The following is a 20451-nucleotide window of genomic DNA, read 5'->3' on the forward strand; positions in this document are numbered from 1 at the left end:
TGTGAATGCATATGCACATCTGTCTTCCATCTTCTTAATGGCTTTGCTGGCTCACAAGGGAAAGGTACTATTGGGAAGCTCAGAGAAGACGGTAAAGGGCTGGATTTGGATCCTTTGTGACTTTCTACCTCAGAGAAATCCTCTCAAACACCTGTGTCCCCTAGGAACTACAGAGGAGAAATCCACAGGAAGGCTGACTGGGGATTCGAGCCCTAATGCCTTTGTGAGTCACCAATTATGTCTCTTATGCTTATCAGAATGAGTTTAATTTCAAGCACTAACTGACAAGTCAGCTTGAAAATACACAATGCCCAATAACTGGCTGGTCGGCACTCTCCATTTAACTGACACACGTCTGCTGAGACCAGTTCTGCAGCTCTACAGGAGACAGTTGCCAAACAATACCATTGTTGTATGAAGTATTTTAAAGTGCTATTGCTAAACATCTTGGAACAGGAGTCTGTTTCAGCCAGAAAGCAAACACACACACACACACACACACACACACACACACACACGTATAGAAAGAACCTCAGTTAAGAGATGGGCTCTGAACTAGCTAGGGAAATCAAAGGGAAGCAAGGAGCAAGAGATGTGGGATGGAGGCGGGTGGATCACGAAGAGAGAAACCTGAAAACAGATGAGGTAGTGCAAAGAACGCAGGTCAAAGGTAGGAGAGATAGAAGATGTTAAGAGACAGGACAGGAAAAGATAGGGCCTGACATACAACTCATGTTGAAGATACTGTAGAAAACTGGAGCTCACACCTTCCCACTCAGCTGGAGGTAAGAATGTGGGAAAATGGGATTCAGTCCACCTTTGAAGGTGAACTTGTCCAAATTGCGCTTTCTGAAATAATAGATCCTCCAAAATCCATACTTCTCTTAATTTTGCAATGCAGTTCTCCAGGAAATCTGTGTCTATTAGGGTAAACCACTCAATGAAATGTGTGTGTGCTACTGAAAATAACAGACGGAAAGGGTTTCCCTGATTCCTAGCTGTGGCTCAATATTATTGCCATGTTTCCATAGACATTTCCACCATCTTGCTAGTTATTAACATGGTGAAACATACCAACAATATTTTCCTTAAATCAGCGTGTCCAATTTTCTTTATCTATATTCAGGAACAATAAATTAAAGGTGGTCTCACTGCAAAGAAAAGACACCAGGATGACAATAGCAATGGAGAGCTGTTCTTATCTATCTTATGAGAAAAGAGGGAAAGAGCTGGGTCTGCTTATTTGTTTGTTTTCCTTCCTCAGTAACATATGGCTGTGGCTTGGCTTGTGTCCTTGAACTATGTGGATGGTTTCATTAAATGAGTCTTTGCATTGTGCAGCCTTCCCCCCCCCCCCCCCGCCCAGACTCAATGTGCTATGGCAAAAAGTCATGTGAATCTGCCTCCAGCTTTCTGCCAGAAGCACACAGACCTATGAAGCATGGCCAAGAATGCTTCCAATGCTACTTGGATCGCCACCAGTCAGACTAATGAACACATATCAACATCGATCTCAAGCTCACTCTTACTTTGTACAGAACTGGCTTCATCAATTTCATACAGCAGGATGATCAAAACCAGTCAAAGGAGCTTCTCAGCGAATAGCTGCTGCATGCTGTGCACACTTTTGTGAGGCAAGCGGGAAACTCTGGTGTAAAGTAGTGAAGGGCATAGATGATATATGTGGAGCAGAAACACCTGCAGAGGAACATCAAGACTTCACTTAGAAAGCTCAGGTGCCTTCCTTAGTGCACTACCCAGAGCATTCCTAAGTCTGAAGTGTGGGATGTAAGCCACTGGAGCAGTCAAATACAACATTCCTTGTTTGCCTAGAGTGGACACAGACCTAATCCACAGCCCTTCCCGGGCAACAACCTCTCCAGTCCTGCTCCTTTGCCTCTTTGAATGTTTTTGCTTGGCTGGAATATCCTTCAACTTCAATCATGCCTCTTGCTTGCCTGGGTGGAGCTGCTTATGTAGAAACCTCTGATTGTTGTGTGGCTAGAATGTAACCTACTGTGCAGATGAGTTGACCCATCCACTTTTACATCTGGTCCTAGCAAGACTGCAGTGTGCCCCATCCAGAAGGTTGCCCATGAAGGAATATGGGCCTCAGGTTAAAAAGGATTCTGCCCCATTAGGGTAGGAAGAACTACTGTAGCTTATTAGGAGATCTAGGAAGCCAATAGGGACCTGTTTGGAATCTACAAGCTACTGCTTCAGGCTTGATTCCTCAGTCTGAACTGCTGGTAGCCCAGATTCATTGCATTTTCTTGCTTGCTCTGGTGTGTCATCTTTGGACCTCTGCCTATCCTTGACAACATGACTTCTTCTGGACGCTCTGATCTGTTTGCTGTTCTGGAGTTAACTATTCCCTGCCCTGAACAATTGGCTCAGCTCTGGCCCTTTCAATTGACACCTTGTAGACCTGATCATTCAATTGACACCTTGTAGACCTGATTAAAAAGAACCATGGTTCTTTTTAATAAAACCACAATAAGGGCACAGTTCCTGCTCTCTCTCTTTTAATCTTTTAGTGATAACTGTGGGTGTGAAGGAAATAACCAGCCTTGGAGCAGAAATTGTGTGACCTGAGATTGCCATCAAATTGATATTCTCCTATCTGGATGTAAAAGGTGCTGTCCTGCTGCCTTCACCCAGGTCACAAAGTAGACGACCGGAGACCAGCATAACCTAGGAGTGAATACTGTACAGTGAAGACGGTAAGAGTTGTGTGAATGCCGCAGTCACATAACCTGGATAACAATGTGTTTTAAATAGGATCTAGTAAAGAATGCAGACTCTGTTTTTTGAGTTCTGACTGAAAGTTGTGTCTGCTTGTTGTGAATTGTTCCATTATACAATGTGTTATGCACTTCTGCCTAAGTGAGAAGATGCTTGCTCTTACTTTTTCTTTTCAAGGCAAGGGAAGTGTGCTGTCAAATTGCTATTTGTGTTTAGGTACATAGTTAGCCTGGAGGAACTTGTTCAGTGTTCCTTTTCCTTCCCCCCTTTAGAACCTGTTTTATACACACTTCAGTTTATAGCATATTGGTGTGTGTTAGGGAACTGATTTAAATATAGCTCTTAATTTTATTGCCCAATGGTGAGCAGTAAAAGTCAATTATATGACAGAGCATCAGGGGGCTATATTTTATATTTCTAAAACATAATGTTCTGATTCCTGCAGCATATATTTAATTTGAGCTCTGGCCTTGACTTGTTTTGCATTCACCAATAGAGCAGAGCATGACCCTCTCTGAAATACAGAGATTTGCACCAAGAAAATGTGGGTTTTTTTTTTTTTTAATGTAAACATATTCCTTATTTCCAGGATGGAGTGTTTGCTATTTATATTGTTTGAAGGCAACAATTGCCAAATGACTGAAATCAATCTGCTCTGATCTGCTGCTATTGTCAGGGCTATTCCAAGGGTGTGTGTGTGTGTGTGTGTGTGTGTGTGTGTGTGTGTGTGGTGCGGGGAGGGCCTTGAAGAGAATCATGCTGTCTAGGCTGCCATCTTGTCTTCATCTCCTTACTGCCTCTACTGCCCTTCTCCTCTTCCCTTTGATAATAACAATAGCCTACTTCTGTTGTTTTTATTTTTGTTATTGTATTTCAGCTGCTTTAGAGATGGTGGCCCCTCCATCTTCTCTCTCCTCCCTAGCTTACATTATTTCTTTTGGATAGGGTCGCCATATGTCTTGAAAATCCCAGACATGTTCCTGTTTTTTGGGGGGCCTACAGAAACTATTGGCACTGCCGCTGCTTCTCCTTCCTGCCTGGAGCCCAAAGTTTCTGAGTAGCTGCAGTGCTGGGAGCATTAGATGTGGCAGAGGCAGGGCCTCTTGACGAGAGATCAGGACAGCATTTGGGAATAGCGGTGTGACTGTAGCTGCCGGAGCCTGCCAAGTGCCTGGAGCTGCTCCTCTGTCACCTCCTCCTCCTCCTCCTCCTCCCTGTCATGTGATCAGAGTGGTGATCAGAAGATCAGTGTGATTGGCGGCTATAGACAGGAGCTCTCCAAAAAAGCTCTCTTTTTTATGACCCCCCCCAAAACTCAACAACTTTTTTGGCGATCTCTCAAAAAACTTTCCACAACTTTTGTTGAACTGCCAATCGTCCAGATTTTAACTTCATGAAATATGGCAACCCTACTTTTGGAGCCAGAAATAGCAGCTATCCCTCCTCATCTTACTCTAGGAAGCTGGAAGTGTGTGGGCAAAATATGGCAGAGCACACTTTCTGCAGCCTGGGGCACTTGCCCCTATTCATCACCACTAAGTGTTGCTAATGAAGAAGAAGAAGAGTTTGGATTTGATATCCCGCTTTATCACTACCCAAAGGAGTCTCAAAGCGGCTAACATTCTCCTTTCCCTTCCTCCCCCACAACAAACACTCTGTGAGGTAAGTGGGGCTGAGAGACTTCAGAGAAGTGTGACTAGCCCAAGGTCACCCAGCAGCTGCATGTGGAGGAGCGGAGACGCAAACCCAGTTCACCAGATTATGAGTCTACCGCTCTTAACCACTACACCACACTGTCTCTCAATGAGTTTATTTACAAGTTTATATACAACTCTCTGGCAGAGCTGTTACTACAGACCTGTAAGAGGATGCCTCCTGGCTTTAGGGATGAGGTGAATCTGGACTGTCTTTAAGAATAGAGTGCAATGATAATTTGCTGTACCTGAACACAATAAATCTGTCATACCTGATCTTGCCACTGAGGACCAAAACAGACACGACAATAATCATGGGTTTGTGTTTTAAAGCAATAGCAGCCATGGAAAGGAGTAATCTGGATTGAGAATACAGCCTGATTGGAACAAAAGGGGCGTAGTTTTGGGGGGCTTGCTGCTGTCCTGATCTGAACCATTTCCCTGTATCTTTAACAGTTGCCAAGAGAAAGAAGAAATTTTGTCCAGTCAAAGATTTCTTTTGCCTGTGCAATGCTAGAACTGTTCTGGTTCACCTGCCCAAATTCCCTCTTCTGCCCAGCCATTAAAGGTCAAGAGGGCTTGTGTTCTCTGCTTCATCTGATCAGTGTAGGTGACTGTTATTTCCCTTTGTGGGTTTTGTTCCTTAGGAGCAGTGCTGTGAATGCACACCAGTTCAATCATAATTTAGAGCTGCAAATAGAAAAACCCATTCTAGTAATAACAACAACCCTCCGCTAATGAAAACCTTGTGCAAATTAAGTAAACACAGTACATAGTTTAGAAAAGATGTAGTAGTATTAGAATACCAGAAATGACTAATCATGTTAAATAGTATATTCTAATTGCACTAACCTCCCTTCCTTTCTTTCTTTCTTTCTTTCTTTCTTTCTTTCTTTCTTTCTTTCTTTCTTTTTGTAGCAGTCTTTGCTAGAAGATAATTGACCTCTTTCTCTGTTATAGCACTTTTGCATTTGGCTTAAATGCATAACTTACATCTCAGCCAATTACAATGTGATATAGCCTACAAGGAAGATTTGGCTGTTGAAGTATTGTTACATGGTGGGATTTTTGTAAAATAACACACACATATATATATATTTTTAAAAGTCAGTGAATTTAAATACCTTCATTTTCTTGTTATAATATCCTAGCTGGTTAGAAAGCTCATTTAGGTTGACAACTGAGATCTGATTTCTCATCTTCCCTTCCCTTCCTCCACAAAAAAGGAGGGTGTGGGGAGAAACACACACACATACCCAGAGGAATAAAAATCTCTTTTCAGTTTATGAAGGCAAATTGCAATTTAGAGAGCAGCAGACAATAGGACTCTGTTAAATATTGCTGCTGGTCGATCTTGTGTATAATGCCTTTGAATCTGGACAGCTCTTACGTATAATAGGGTGTTTCATAAAGAAGAGCCCATGTTGTACAGGATAAATAGCTATTATTATTTCAGTAAGGTTATTCCTCCCCCCCCCTTTTTTTGCCAGGATGGATCTTTAACAATGAGTAATTCTTTCCTATTTTAATTAATTGATTTCAAGGTTGCTGCCATTATAACTGGGGAAAGGAATTTATTTATTTATTATCTTTGTTAAAATGTCTACAACCTTGAGAGCAGCTGTCAATTAGAATCCTGTGCTCTGGCTTTTTTTAAACACACACACACACAAACACCCCGCCATGCAAAGCTCATCAGACCTGGTTTTTGACAAACTGCCAGAGGAAGCAGGTTGCAAGACAGGCCTGGTTCTTAGTCCTGCATAATCATACAAGGTATGCAAACTGCTTGGAGGTTTCTGTTGAAATGTGAATAAGTATACAAGTGAACTGAAGAAAATCGATAAAAGGAGTTGGCAGTTAGGCTTGCCCATGGAGTCACACCCACAAGAAATGGACTGTGTATGCTGGTCGAGAGAGAACCGAATGCAGTAACGAATGAAGGCTGCTCAAGGGCCAGAAGATTGGACTCATCCTCTGCTTTCAGCTACAGCAGGCATGGGGAGCCTCAGGCACAGGGGCCAGCACTCTGAGGCTCTCCATCAGGCTGTCAGGACTTTCCCCAGGTCACACCCCCTCCCTAGGTACACTCTCCTCTTCCTAGGCCCTGCCCCTCACCACCCCTGCTTTGCATCCTCCTTTAGTATCTTTGATTGACTGGGATGGGCCTTCAAAGACTCTTGCTTGCTGGGATGGAGGCAAGGTGGAGGGAGTGTTGGTGTGTGTGTGCAGAAGCTAGCCTACTGTACAGTTACATGTGTCCACTTCTTGCCTCTGGCCTTGTCTAATGCTGGCATGTGGCTCCTGGAAGGTTGCCCGGAACCAGGATGTGGCCCTCAGACTGGAGAAGATAGCTCATCCCTGAACTATGTCTTCTCCTACACAGTTTCCAACAGTTGTTGAAGGACATGCAAGCGCTTCTATTCCTTTCCTATCAGCACCTTCAATGTTGATGATGTAAATATCTTAGTATACTACATAATGGAATGGATGTTTAGGAGATGAATCCCAAAATTGGCATGGCATTGTGACAGGTTGTCAATGGAAAATGCAAGCCTTTGGGTAAGTTGCTATTGGCTTTTGACTACACTGATTTGACAATGTTGTGGACCAGCACCAAAAAATGGCCATATGTGCCTGTAGCTTTAACCACTGTTGTATCAGGGTGAGGGTGTGGGGAATCACCTTTTGAACTTTTCCCTTTCTGGTTTTTACTGTACAAAACCAGCAATTGCAGTTGTGGATTAAAACAGGTTGCTTGCTGTGAATCCCTTAAAGTTACATTGAAACATGTGCAAATATTTCTTGGCAAATACTCCTTGAGAGCAATCCAAATTCCCAGTGTTTCCTTAGCTAAGCAAATTTCCAGAGAACTCACTCTTCCCACATATATTGTCAAATGCAGATGCTTTTTTTTTAATGAGCTGCTGTTCCAGAAGCAATGGGAAGAATTAGCCATGGATAGATATGAAATGTTAGGGGGAAAGTTCTTCTTCTTTTCTTTTTTAAATGCTTGTAGCCTCTATTTTAGAATACATCTGCTTCAAATCTGTGTCAATTCACTGCACGCTTTCAGTGCAATTTGTTTTTGCAGTATTGTGATGGTAATGAAAATGTTTTTGCTCAATATAAAGCAATAAAAAGAAAGCTCTGTAACGTCAGACTTGAGGACCCGTGTACATGCTCACCCTCCCAAACCTTTGTTTTTGTGATAACCCATAATCAGATATCAAAGAGGGGAAAAAAACCTACCTGTTTTACAGTGTCATGAGACATATACTCTGTTCGAACAACACTTTAGCCAGGGGTCAGCAAACTTTTTCAGCAGGGGGCCAGTCCACTGTCCCTCAGACCTTGTGGGGGGCCGGGCTATATTTTGAAAAAATAAATAAATGAACGATTTCCTGTGCCCCACAAATAACCCGGAGATGCATTTTAAATGAAAGCACACATTCTACTCATGTAAAAACACCAGGCAGGCCCCACAAATAACCCAGAGGAGCATTTTAAATAAAAGGACACATTCTACTCATGTAAAAACACGCTGATTCCCGGACCATCTGCGGGCTGGATTTAGAAGGCGATTGGGCCTTAGTTTGCCTACCGGGCCTTAGTTTGCCTATCCGTGCTTTAGGCCCTGGTCCTCAAATTGTTTTCTGGGCCACATTTTCAGAATAAAACTTCGCTCGTGCCACACCGATTTTTTATTGATAAGAAATACATTGAAAAACACAACTAGGATTGTTCTCAGTATCACTTGATGCTGTTGCTCTCATTTTGAAAAAGAATATCTATCAATATTCTGCAAATAAGGTTACATTGGAACTACACTACACTACAATGAAATGTTTAAATGTTTCTTTGATTGCCCTTGAATCTTCCTGCCACACTTCCCACCCTCCTGCCACACCAACTTGCTGCTTAAGATGGGCTGTTGCTGCTTTGATTCACTTGTAGTTCACTCTCTTTTAAATGACTGTTGATGGTTTCTTGGCTTTTTATTATTTTCTTTTTAATTATTTGCAAGATGCCTAGAACAGCCTTCTCTAGTCTGATGTCTTCCAGATGTTTTTGACTGCAACGCCCATCAGTCCCAGCCAGTATGACCAATGGCTGAGGGATGGTGTGAGCTGGAGTCCCAAACATCTGGAGGGTGCCAGATCAGGCAGGCGTTTGAAAAGGATCTATCCATATAGTCTGTTCAGAACATTTCACTGCACTCCTGATGCTTTAGTGGGACCAAGAAATAGAACCCCAATGGAGCTACTGCAGAGAGAGGGAAACATTTTTGAATTGCTGGAGTTATCAGGTTCAGAAAACAGGGCTAGTCTTCATTCCTGAGTGCATCCCTTTGCTTTTTGCTACAATGGTAGATGGCTGGCATTCCTTCCCATGAGAAAAAAAGGTAAACATTGCACTTAAGGACCTTGTTGCATTAGGGAAAAACATGCCCACTGGGTAGTCAAGCATCCATCATAGGGCATGAAATGTATCTCTATGTGTTGTGTGTGTCTGTGTGCGCGCACACACACACACACACACTCTCATAGCAGGAATCTCTGCAATATACTGGCCTTCCATTCACACACCCCTTGCCATTATAATGGGCAGTTGAGACTAGATTTGTAGAAATTTTATTTTGCGAGACATGGAATAGCTGTAATAAATTTACGTAAATGGCCTCAAAGCCACAACCGCAGAAGAGACCTCTTCATTCAAAACGGTTTGTGATTTAAGAGGTAAAATGAAAACAGCAGGCACCTATAAAATAAATGAAAAAAAGTGGGCAGAAATAAATCTAATTCAAAAGTTAAGACAATAAGTACACAACATCAATAGCTTCAGAGACCTCCATGGCCAAGGACAGCTCTTTCTAAGGACATATTTGCACAAGGCATTTAATAAAGAGGATTGGGCTGCCAGTTACAGTGTATGTGACCTTGCACAATATGTGCCAAGGCTGCTTCATCCATCACCTATTCCAGCACCAGTTCTACACTAAGTGCATAGATGAGAGTATGGCTATTAGTGGCCACTAGCCATGAAGGCGATATTCTGCCTCTGCTGTCAGAATGAACAGTTGGGGAGACTGCTGTTGCACTCATGTCTTGCTTGGGGGCTTCCCATAGGGATCTGATTGGCAACTGTGAAAGCAGGATGTGGGACTAGATGGGTCAGTGGCCTGACCCATCAGGGTACTTCTTACGCTGTGAAGTGCTTATGATGGCAATGAACATGGGATGAATGTGAGATTTGTGGGTTGCATAGCAGGTCCCTGTAAAAGGTAAAGTTAAAGGACCCCTGGACAATTAAGTCCAGTCAAATGTGACTATGGGGTTGCAGCGCTTATCTCGCTTTCAGGCCAAGGGAGCTGGCGTTTGTCCAAAGACAGCTTTCCGGGTCATGTGGACAGCATGTCTAAACCACTTCTGGTGCAATGGAACACTGTGACAGAAACCAGAGCGCATGGAGACGCTGTTTGCCTTCCTGCTGCAGCGGTACCTATTTATCTACTGGCACTTTGACGTGGTTTTGAACTGCTAGGTTGGCAGGAGCAGGGACCGAGCGATGGGAGCTCACCCTGTCGTGGGGACTCGAACCGCTGACCTTCCGATCAACAAGCCTAAGAGGCTCATTGGTTTAGACCACAGCGCCACTTGCGTCCCTTTATTGAATCTGAGGAACCCTGGAAGGCTGAGGGGATAGAAAATTGTAATACTGCACATGTTCACCATTGTGTGGTACATAGCCCACAATTAACATAGATCAACATAATATGAGGAAATATTATCTCATGTTGAGAATAATAGAGGCAAGAAACTTGGATGATGGCTCAAAATAGTACCTTTACATTATTATTTACCCTCCCTTCACCCTAAAGTCCCTGAGTGGGTTACTACAATTTGAATACATTAAAAACAGTTTTTAAACTTACATGTACAGAAACATACATTCACAAAAAAGTATGATGTGATTCTTTTAGTTTGATTCTGAACCCTGAGATTAGAATTAGCCAAACAAATCCAGTTTTCCTGGCATCTGTCAGCCAGTTTCTGTGGAATACATCTGTATTCCAGCTGTTTCCTTGTGTGTTGTCATTTCTTGAATACTCTAAAGAGCTTACTTCAGTTAAAGGTCTAGAATCATCCCCCTTCTTTGCACATGTATGTGCTGCAGTTACACTGCACCATAGTTTGTTTACTTGTTGAGGTTGTGTGTAAAGCATTGTTCTTCAACATGTATATTTCCACACAGGCATGAAAATGGCTTAGGAGAAAAAAGTAAAGTATCTTGAGAAAACAGATGGTTGGCACAAAATGTCTGAAATCCTGAAAGAATATAGAATGATCATTAGAGTAGCTTATGAACAGGGTTATCAAAATATGGCAACTTTCAAAATGACTAGTAGAATTTTTTATTAAGATTTGGAAGAGACAGAACCACAATTCAACCAAAATTGCTTGGTTTTTTTTATTTAAAAAAATTACTTAGTTGGGACGGTGTCCTGTACCCACTTATCACACACAAGCAGATGTTGGGAGGCAAGAAAGAGATCCCTATTCAGGCAAGTAATGGTAGATGCTTGGCAGCAGATAGAGTGCTCGGGAGTCACGAGTTTGGAGTTTGGGGATAAGGCAAAAAAACCCCCACAGAACTGGACTGAAGTGACGTTCCTGATATTCTTGATTTGTTCCGGGTGTTCCTGATATTTATTTCTGTTTCAGTTTTACCACTCAGGGAAACAGCAACAGAATCAGGACAAATGCATATCCTTCTATGTAACAAACCTCAGTTTTAATTATAGCTATCGTTACTATTTTGGTCCAATAGGCAGACAGGTGAGATACAACTTAAATAAAAGGTATGTTTAATAGCTACGATCACTGTCTGCCACTCAGCAATCCCAGTTTTTAATTAGACTCAGCAATGCTGGGGACATAACGAGCTAAATGTCCAGGTAAATTTTATGTGTGGCTAAACACAAGGCATTGTCAGAACTTGCTGGCATGAGATTATATAGGAACCATGGAGGTTTTTCTTCCACTTCCTCATTTGAAATGTCCTCTGAATGTACATTTAAGTCACAGACAAGTAAAGTCCAGTGGATGGTATGCATGCTAAATTGTGCCTAAAGCTTCTTCATGAAATTGATGGTGTTACCCACAATGATCTTGAAAGATCTTATGGCAAATTTGTCCTAGAGACCTTGGGAAATCTTCTCTGCATCTTTATTAGCCAAGTCATCTACAGCATGAGCATTCTTGAATGATACATGACCGTGAACCCGTGTTCTGTTACACTTTCCCTCCCTCTCTACCTTGTGGTTATCTGTGCATCAGCAAATGCTCTTTCATGATAACTCTCAAGGTTAATGTGCATAATGATTCAAGATGTTCAAACGCTGTGACAGTTTTAGCTTAGACACCCTGGACTAGCTCACTAAGTGACAGTTTTTCAGAAATGATCAAAGCTGAATCTTCATGACATCAGTACTCTAAACTATAGTCAGGCTCGCCCCTGGAGTTTAGCTCAGGGACAATTCTATGGCGAGCATGTTGAACTGCTTTGGCCCAATCATGCCTCTTGGTTCTCTGCATACATCAGTAAAGGGTCAGCATTAATTTTCCTGCATGATTATTTGAAAGAGTATGGCATTCCATGTGAAAAGCTGTACTAGCTGTTTCTGTGTCCATTGTAGCTAGTGGTGCATCAATAAAAGTGCTACTACATCTGCAAAGCTAAGCAGGGGCTGGTATGGTTTCAAACTGGATGGGAGACTACATGTTGAGATTTCTGCATTGCAGGGGGTTGCACTAGATGACCTTGGGGTCCCTTCCAGCTCTACATTTCTATGATTCTATGTAGAGATAAAATAGCACCCTTTTGTGGAAACAGGCATGAGGGGAAGAATAAGCCAGAGCTTTGTGGAATCTCAGACGGAGGGTTCAGTCTCAGCAAGGATGAACACATTTGTCAGTTTAGGTTCTTCTCAGCTTCTCGTTTATCCTATCTGTAAATGCACATTTCCACAGTAGCTTGTCCTCACAACAAGTCAACAGCATCTAGTGCACATTTTTCCTAATGTACATATTTAGGTATGCAATTTTGCCTAAGATAAACATTTTTGTCTTCTAGCTTCATCCTGACCCTTGCACAACTCCTGACTCTGGGCTTCTGTCTCATTTTCAACCCCTACTCATATCTTTAGGCACCAGGTGAAAATGTTCCTCTTCAACCAGGCCTTTGGCTGATTAATTTTATACAGTCTTTTAAATGTGTTTGTGGGAGTGGAGTTTTTTGTTTTGTAGTTTTTGTTCTAACTATTTATCTGTGCTTTTATCTTGTATTTTTATATTGTGAACCACCCTGTGATCTTTTGATGAATGGTGGTATGTAAAACTTAATAACAACAATGTACAAATCTAGAAGTGTGTACTTTCACACAAACACTTTTACATGTATAGGGATAGCTTGTACCTGTGTTCAGTGTAATGTGTGAAGAACACACACACTCTCTCTGATTCTGTTCCCATTTATTGCAATATTTTCTTCAAATCAGATCATGTATCGGCAGATCGAATCAGATGTGACATAGCAAATTAGATGCCTTTACACGGTGATGTATGCCATAAAGACATCTCTGAACTTCAGTAAATAAAATCACATGGATCAACACAGCCCATCAGATTTGTGTACTGACATTTGACCAAATGTTAATGCAGTGCCACACTATTCAAAAGCAGGTTAAAATTACAAAACTAACAAACAGATCATCTTGAGGGGGCTTGCCAGTAATATCTATGGAAAAGCGAATCAGTTTTCACTGTAGGTGAAACTGGAAATTAAAGTGTGGGGTCAGCTCTAATCAAAGTATTTCTCTTTTTTTAAAGACTCCCCTGCCCCTTTATGCTTAGACTTCCACCACAGGCTTTCTGTTGTGCCAGAAAAACAAATGTTCCGGACAACGTGAGTATTTTTCTTTCACACGGTATCAGGCAAAGTCTATAATGTGCCTATGGAACAACAGCATGCAGATGGAACTTTGATATACACCATTGAACACCCATCTGTTTATCTTCAATTTGCTGTTCTTTACCTTATATTTGCTCTTCTTTGCCCTCTGAACACCTGTGTACTCACTATTCTAATACTACTTTCTAATACTTTAAAACTTGAGTGCTGCTGACATCTCACAGGGTCTTCTGATGAGGGCACTGCTCAAGGTAATAACAGTTGTGAACACTGCTTTTTCCTAAAAAAAATGTTTAGGAAACTCTCATTTGGACTCAAGAAAACCACCATTTTATAGTTCAAATCGGGAAAAATAAATACAGTAAATGGACAAAAATACAACGATTCCAGGGAAAAAAAAGCACTGGTTGTGAACATCTAATATCTTGGTGTGCCAAGAGCCAGTGTGGTGTAGTGGTTAAGAGCGGTAGTCTCGTAATCTGGTGAACTAGGTTCGATTCCCTGCTCCTCCACATGCAGCTGCTGGGTGACCTTGGGCCAGTCACACTTCTTTGAAGTCTCTCAGCCCCACTTACCTCACAAAGTGTTTGTTGTGGGGGAGGAAGGGAAAGGAGAATGTTAGCTGCTTTGAGACTCCTTCGGGTAGTGATAAAGCGGGATATCAAATCCAAACTACTCCTCCTCCTCCTCCTCCTCCTCCTCTTCTTCTTCTAACACTGCTACCCTATATAACTCTATGCAGATTTTTAATGTTTGACTTTTTAAAAAAAGCTGCTTGTTTTATAAATCAAAGGGGATCACCTTTTTAAAAAGCATAAATGTATTTTACAACACTGAATGTGTTTGTGTGTGCATGTTTGTGTGCATGTGTGTGTGTGTATAGAGAGAGAGTCTATAAAACCCCCCAATAAAAAAGCATTGACCTCTAAGTGTAAGGAAAAATGTAACAGGGAAAAAATGAAGTGAGTCATGGGTGAGGAAAACAAATGTGGAAAATACTAGTGAAAGCTACTTCCAGATAATTGTTTTGGTGAGGGTATTGAGATAGGGGTCATTATTTAAATACATCATACAGGTCCACCAAATATCCACATAATCTCTGCAGTACACAGAAATGTTAAGTACTGTATATCATTTCCCAGAATGCTTTTAGAACCTTACAGGTCCACCACATATGATAGAAGGAGCCTTCCTTTTGCTTACATTTTCAGCAGATATTTGCACTTGTCTTATACATTTTTGCAAGCTTACTAGGAGTCAAATACCACCAGTACATCATTTTCATATAATTTTCTTTCAGCGTACAACATGCTGAGAATTTCACCACTGCCCAAGCCTCCCTCACCTGGATTGTGCAGCGGTGCCTGGCAGCAACAATGGCAGATTCCGGTGAGATCTTGTGAGATCTCACTGAGCTCTTGCAAGATCTTACAGAGCTCATGACATCTTGTGAGATTTCAGGAAGATCTCACAAGATCTTGCTAGCCTAATACTGCTATTAAACCAACTAGATTTAGTAGGATTATGCATAGAGTTTCCATGTTGGGTTGCAGCTAGCACTGTTGGCAGGGTAAGGTCCTGGCACTTACATGACCTCCCACTACTGACATTGCTGGTGCTGGCAGGGTTGAGTAAGGTTGGCACAATGCAAACACACTGGTGCAGCCAAACTGGTGCTCATGCCAGTGTGTTCACACCACACCAACCTCACCTCTTTCCTCCTCTACCTTCTTGTAAGCCACAGTGATGTCAGCGTTGGGAGAAATGCTAAGTGCCTCCCCCCACCAAATGCTACTGTTGTGGGTGGCTTATGATTTTAAAAGAATCCACCTTCTGCCCAAGTAGTGTTTTCAAGTGGCCATTGTAGCTGTCCTTTTAAGGGCAGCTTGCCATGCAGACATAGGGTGATATTCAATTAAATATTTGCATGAGTGGACCACAATGGGACTTTCCTCCCTCTCTTCCCCCTGTGATCCCCCTAAATCCTTTGTACGGGTTTCCCCATCATTCTGCACTGGCACTCGACGTTGGATGGTGCTGGGAATGTGCGCCGACAGCAGAAAAGCCAGCAAAGGAAGCCGCAGTTTGGCGCACGCAACAGGATGCGTTGCACAGTGCCCACAATGTTACACGGCGCTCCGGGTGCTGCATGCGCAGTCAAAACAGTTAACCGCCATGTGGGGGGAGGCAGCGGGTGGACAGTGCAGCGACTGTGCATGCTGCCCAACATTTTGTCCTCCCCAGCATGGAACCAGCACCCCCATTTGCACGCCCCTGTGTGTGGGGTACTGGCACCCCTTTTGGTTGGTGCTGTGACTTCCTGTGTCCCACAACCATTCTAAAGGTTCTAAAGGTAAACAACTATTTCCTTTTAAAAAGACAACAACTTTGGGGTCCCCCCTAAAAAATGGTTGACAACTCTGGGCAAACTAGGGGTGCTGGGTGGAGCTTTGCTCCCCAGCGCTGCATATGCTTAAGACGACCCTGTGAATGAGCCCAGTAGAAGGCAGTTCTCTCCTCCTGTTCTGTTTAGAGTGTCTCCTTCTTTCCTGTAGTTTCAAGGATGGGACTGGGGCAATGACAAGAAGATCGTCACCGCCACTTGGGTTGACTGTGTGCTATAAGACTGGTCTCCTCATATTGCAGGGTCTTCCATTTTACAGAGTGTACACTCAAGAAGGGGAGGGGAGGGAAAGTGCCCTGCTGCAGGAATTCCTTTCCTCTTCTTAGATGGCATTTTTGAGGGACGGGCAAGGACAGTGCCATCTTGTTTCGTCACCTGATATGAAATGGGAAGGTGCCGCCCCAACTCACCACCGCCCAAGCCTCCCTTTTTACATATATAATAATTTTTATTTGATTTTACAAATATAGAATTATAACAATCCAAATTACATACAGTGGTGCCTCGCAAGACGAAATTAATTCGTTCCGCGAGTTGTGTCATCTAGTGATTTTTCCATCTTGCGGAGCGCGGATTCGCTGGGTATTAACGGCTTTAAGAAAAAGGAAGCAAACTTGCAAGACGTTTTCGTCTTGCGAAGCAAGCCCATAGGGAAAATCGTCTTGCGAAGCAACGCAAAAAACGAAAAACCCTTTCGTCTTGCGCGTTTTTCGTCTTGCGAGGTACCACTGTATCCCTATTTAGAGATTTCTCCAAATCTCTGGACTTCCCACCTTCCCCTCTATGGATACTATTGTCCACCTTCTCAACTGCATATTATTTCATAGTCCATTTTTTATATCTTTCCATATTATCCATAATATTTGCTACATTACAAGTGTTATTAAAATCCTGCTAAGTTTTGTCATTTCCACATAGTCCAACAGCTTGATTTGCCATTCCTCTCTGGTAGGAACTTCTTTCCATCTCTGGGCTAGTAGCATCTGCACTGCTGTTGTCACATACATGAGAAGTCTTTTCTGTTCCTTTGGAATGTCGGTACCTACAATTCTTAATAAAAGGCTTCTGGGTTTGTTTGCTTGTTTTTACAAAAGTTATTTTAAACATTTTTTTCAATTCATTATACCATATTTTTCGCTCCACAAGACGCACCTGATCATAAGATGCACCTAGTTTTTAGAGGAGGAAAACAAGAAAACAAATATTCTGAATGAAACTAGTTCCATAGGGCTTACTGCCAAAATCTAGTTCCATAGGGCTTACTGCCATGCAAATGCATATAGGAGTGAACTTCTCCAAGTATCCCTCTTCTTAAAAACTGGGAGTTCTTTATTAGAAGCAAAATATGGCAATTCTGGCATGGAAGGAAGTAGCAGGAAGGGATGGAGCAGTGAAATAATGCCTTGAAAAAGAAAGAGCCAACACTTCTTTAAACCAGTTAAACTAGTTTAAAAATCCAGCATGCAAATGTTCGAGTCACAACATTCCTCCCTGCATCAGGTTGATCTTGGATATTTTTTAACAAACTGAAATGTAAAAATGAATTATTGTCCTATGCACTGCAGCTAATTAAGAAATCACACATATATACATCTGGTTCAGACCCAGGTGATCACCTGCAGCATCTTGAAGGCCATGATGCAGCAGGGATCACATGGTGTTATGTGCCAATAGCATGAACTGGAGCCCTCCACTGGAACCTTCCACCTGAATTACTGTGACTCAAGTAATGAAACCCTGGATGGCTGAAGTCACAGCAGCCATGTGTATAAGGTGCCAGTTTATGAATCAGAACCTCCAGGTGATCTCTGATGGTTTGAGAAAGCACCACGGACTCTGCACACTCTCACTGGTGGGTCTACCCAAGACCAGGCTGTTCTGTGGATTCAAGAACATCCCATTGCTTTTGGAAGATTTTTTAAAGACTCTCTCAAGCCACTCAATGAAGGAAAACTGTGAGAGACAGTGCCTTATAGTGGTTAGTGTGTGTGACTAGAACCATGAAGAAATCCCTGCTTGGTTGAAATCCCTGCTTGGTCATGTGACCTTGGGGAGGTCATTGCACCTGACCCTAATCGACCTCCTAATGTTGTATGGGTTAACACGGAGGAACAAGGCATCACAAGTACCACCTTAAGCTCATTGGAGAAAGGAGGGGTATAAGTTCAGGAAATCACCCATGCACCCGCTCACCAACTAGACAACCAATAGTAGAAAAGTGCATCATTTTGTTTGGGTGGCAAAACCTTCTTGGTTATGTCGATACAAGATGAGAAAACGGGGAAATATTTAGGGTTGTCTTCAACGCAGGACGAAGTAAGTACTTCTGTCAGTGCAAGTATTTCTAATTGTGTAATCAAACCTCCCCCCCCCTTTTCTCTCCACACACCACTAAATCTGTTGTAGGTGCTTCCTCAATCCTCTAGAGCAGATATGGGAGGGTGTGGGTTGAGCACAAGGGTGGGTGTGTGTGTAAGCCCTGGAGGGGCAGTTGCACTGAGGGGATGGATTAGCAGAATACCCCTCATGCCCCTCTTCTCTGCCTCTCTCTCTGTGTGTCTCTCTCATACACACATGCAAGACACTAAGGAAATGCTAAATGATTTGTCAGTTTTGAGGCAGTTCATTTTTTATAGTTCATTTCCTCGACCATGTAAAAATCTATAAAAAGCCTCCACAAGGAAGTTCTTGGGGAGAGTGTGGGGGTTTCATTACTGGAGATGAGTTGCCCTGTGGCCATTCCTTGCTGTTAATCACAAGGCGACAGCATTGGCTAAAAATATAAAAGGGCAATTATTACCAACAGATTATTTATCTCTTTTCTGCACAAAACAAGGGAGTTAAAATGCGCAAAGACACACAACAAACCACGAGAAACCCGGGCTGCTTTTTGTTACGTAGGCTTTAATTTGTATCTAACACTGTGTTCTTCGCACTTCATTAGCCATCGAATTTGTATCTGAGGCGCAGTGTTTTGGGCAGGCTGCTGCATAGTTGGCGATGTCAGAAGCAATTACTTTCATGGATTTAAGATTTTATCATACGAGCCTCTCTTTTCTGCTATCAGACTGGACAGCGCAAACAAGGCCATTAAACATTTCATCATATCTTATCAGCTCTCTGGAGCTTTCATCTCAGCAGAGATTATATCTCACTTTGCATGTGAACAAGGAGGGACGCTGGAGAGAACCTTGGCTAAACCATGTCAGTCAGGCACCCGAAACCTATTTTTCTTTTCTCTCCTGGCCTCTTTCCTGACGCACTGGAATATTTTCCTTGGGCAGCAGTGGCAAACGTAACAGTTGATGACGAACGAATGTTATGTCAAAAACCATGACAGAGAGCACAAGGAGATTAATTGGAACTGGTGCTTGCCAAGGTTTGGCACCAGGCCTCACACTCAATTCTGACGCTCAGCGGTTAGGGCCCTGGCCTGAAATTCATTTCCAAAAGGACCATAGGCCATAATCATGGGATTATGCATGATTCTAAATTGTGTAGGTAGGTTCCACCAGTGCAGGAGAATTACTCCCACCCCCCACCATTTTACCCACAAAGCTTCTGGGCTGCTTTGCCCACCAGCATTTAAAACAGCTCCAGAGTTTACAAGTGAAGCTGAGGCAACAGAGATGCATTCTTAGCTTGTCTCCAGTTAAGTACTTTGGAATTCATTTCCACAGGAGGCAGTGGTGACCACCAACTTGGAAGGCTTTAAAAGAAGACTGCACAAATTCATGGGGGATTAAGACTATCATTGACTACTAGTTATGATGGCTATTTTCTGCCTCCATGGCCAGAAACAGCAATGTTTCTGAATACCAGTCACTGGCAACCATGGAAGGGAAGAGTGTTCTTGAGCTCAGGCCCTACTTATGGGTTTCCCACTGGCAAATGGGTGGCCACTGGGAAAAGAGATTGCTGGACTAAATGGACCATTGGTCCAGCAAGCCGTTCTTATGCTTTTTAAATGACCTCTATGGACTACGGTGAAAGGGAAAACAGAAGTTTGTGTCAAGGGTGAATCACAGAATTGTAGAGTTAGAAGGGACCCCAAGAGTCATCTAACCCAACCCCCAGCAATGCAGGAGTCAGAGCTAAAGCATCCCTGATAGATGACCATCCAATCTCTTCATAAAAACCTCCAAGGAAGGAGAGTCTCCCACTGCTCAAGTCTCCCACTGCCTGCTCCTATCATGTGTAGTTTAGCCCAGAATAATTAGGGAATAGGATGAAAGAGCCCTTTGCCTGTGTTTTAGAGTATGTGGATGAGGTGTACAACAAGAGAACCATGACAAGGGAGTAGTTGTTCTTCATGCTGAGGAGGAGGGAATTAAGCACATCAAAAAAACCGAAGATCATGGTCCCATCACCTCCTGGCAAATAGAAGGGGAAGAAATGGAGGCAGTGAGAGTTTTACTTTATTGGGCTCCATGATCACTGCAGATGGTGACAGCAGTCATGAAATTAAAAGACGCCTGCTTCTTGGGAGAAAAGCGATGATAAACCTAGACAACATCTTAAAAAGCAGAGACATCACCTTGCCAACAAAGGTCCATATAGTTAAAGCTATGGTTTTCCCAGTAGTGATGTATGGAAGTGAGAGCTGGACCATAAAGAAGGCTGATCGCTGAAGAA

At 42.7% G+C, this 20451-nt stretch overlaps 1 protein-coding gene across 10 annotated transcripts in view; it reads left to right on the plus strand.

Moving 5' to 3' along the window:
* Window positions 1–20451, plus strand: part of LOC310841135 (uncharacterized protein) — a 98743-nt gene that overhangs the window by 44677 nt on the left and 33615 nt on the right. For 3 of the 10 annotated variants that reach the window (XR_014562365.1, XM_083731742.1, XM_083731741.1), the window contains exon 3: window positions 14713–14801. The exons of 4 other annotated variants lie outside the window; for them this stretch is intronic. Coding sequence is in view for 3 of the 6 variants with exons in the window: in XM_083731742.1 (XP_083587868.1) it covers window positions 14713–14801 (89 nt within the window). In the remaining 3 variants the exon portion in view is untranslated. Of the gene's footprint in view, window positions 1–2537; window positions 2724–13330; window positions 13407–14712; window positions 14802–20451 lie in introns of all 10 variants that reach the window. 3 more of the 10 variants (XR_014562362.1, XR_014562363.1, XM_083731743.1) reach the window with 3 other exon arrangements.

The sequence above is a fragment of the Podarcis gaigeae genome (assembly GCF_964106915.1).
Source record: "Podarcis gaigeae genome assembly, chromosome: 3".
Classification (NCBI taxonomy): Eukaryota; Metazoa; Chordata; class Lepidosauria; order Squamata; family Lacertidae; genus Podarcis; species Podarcis gaigeae.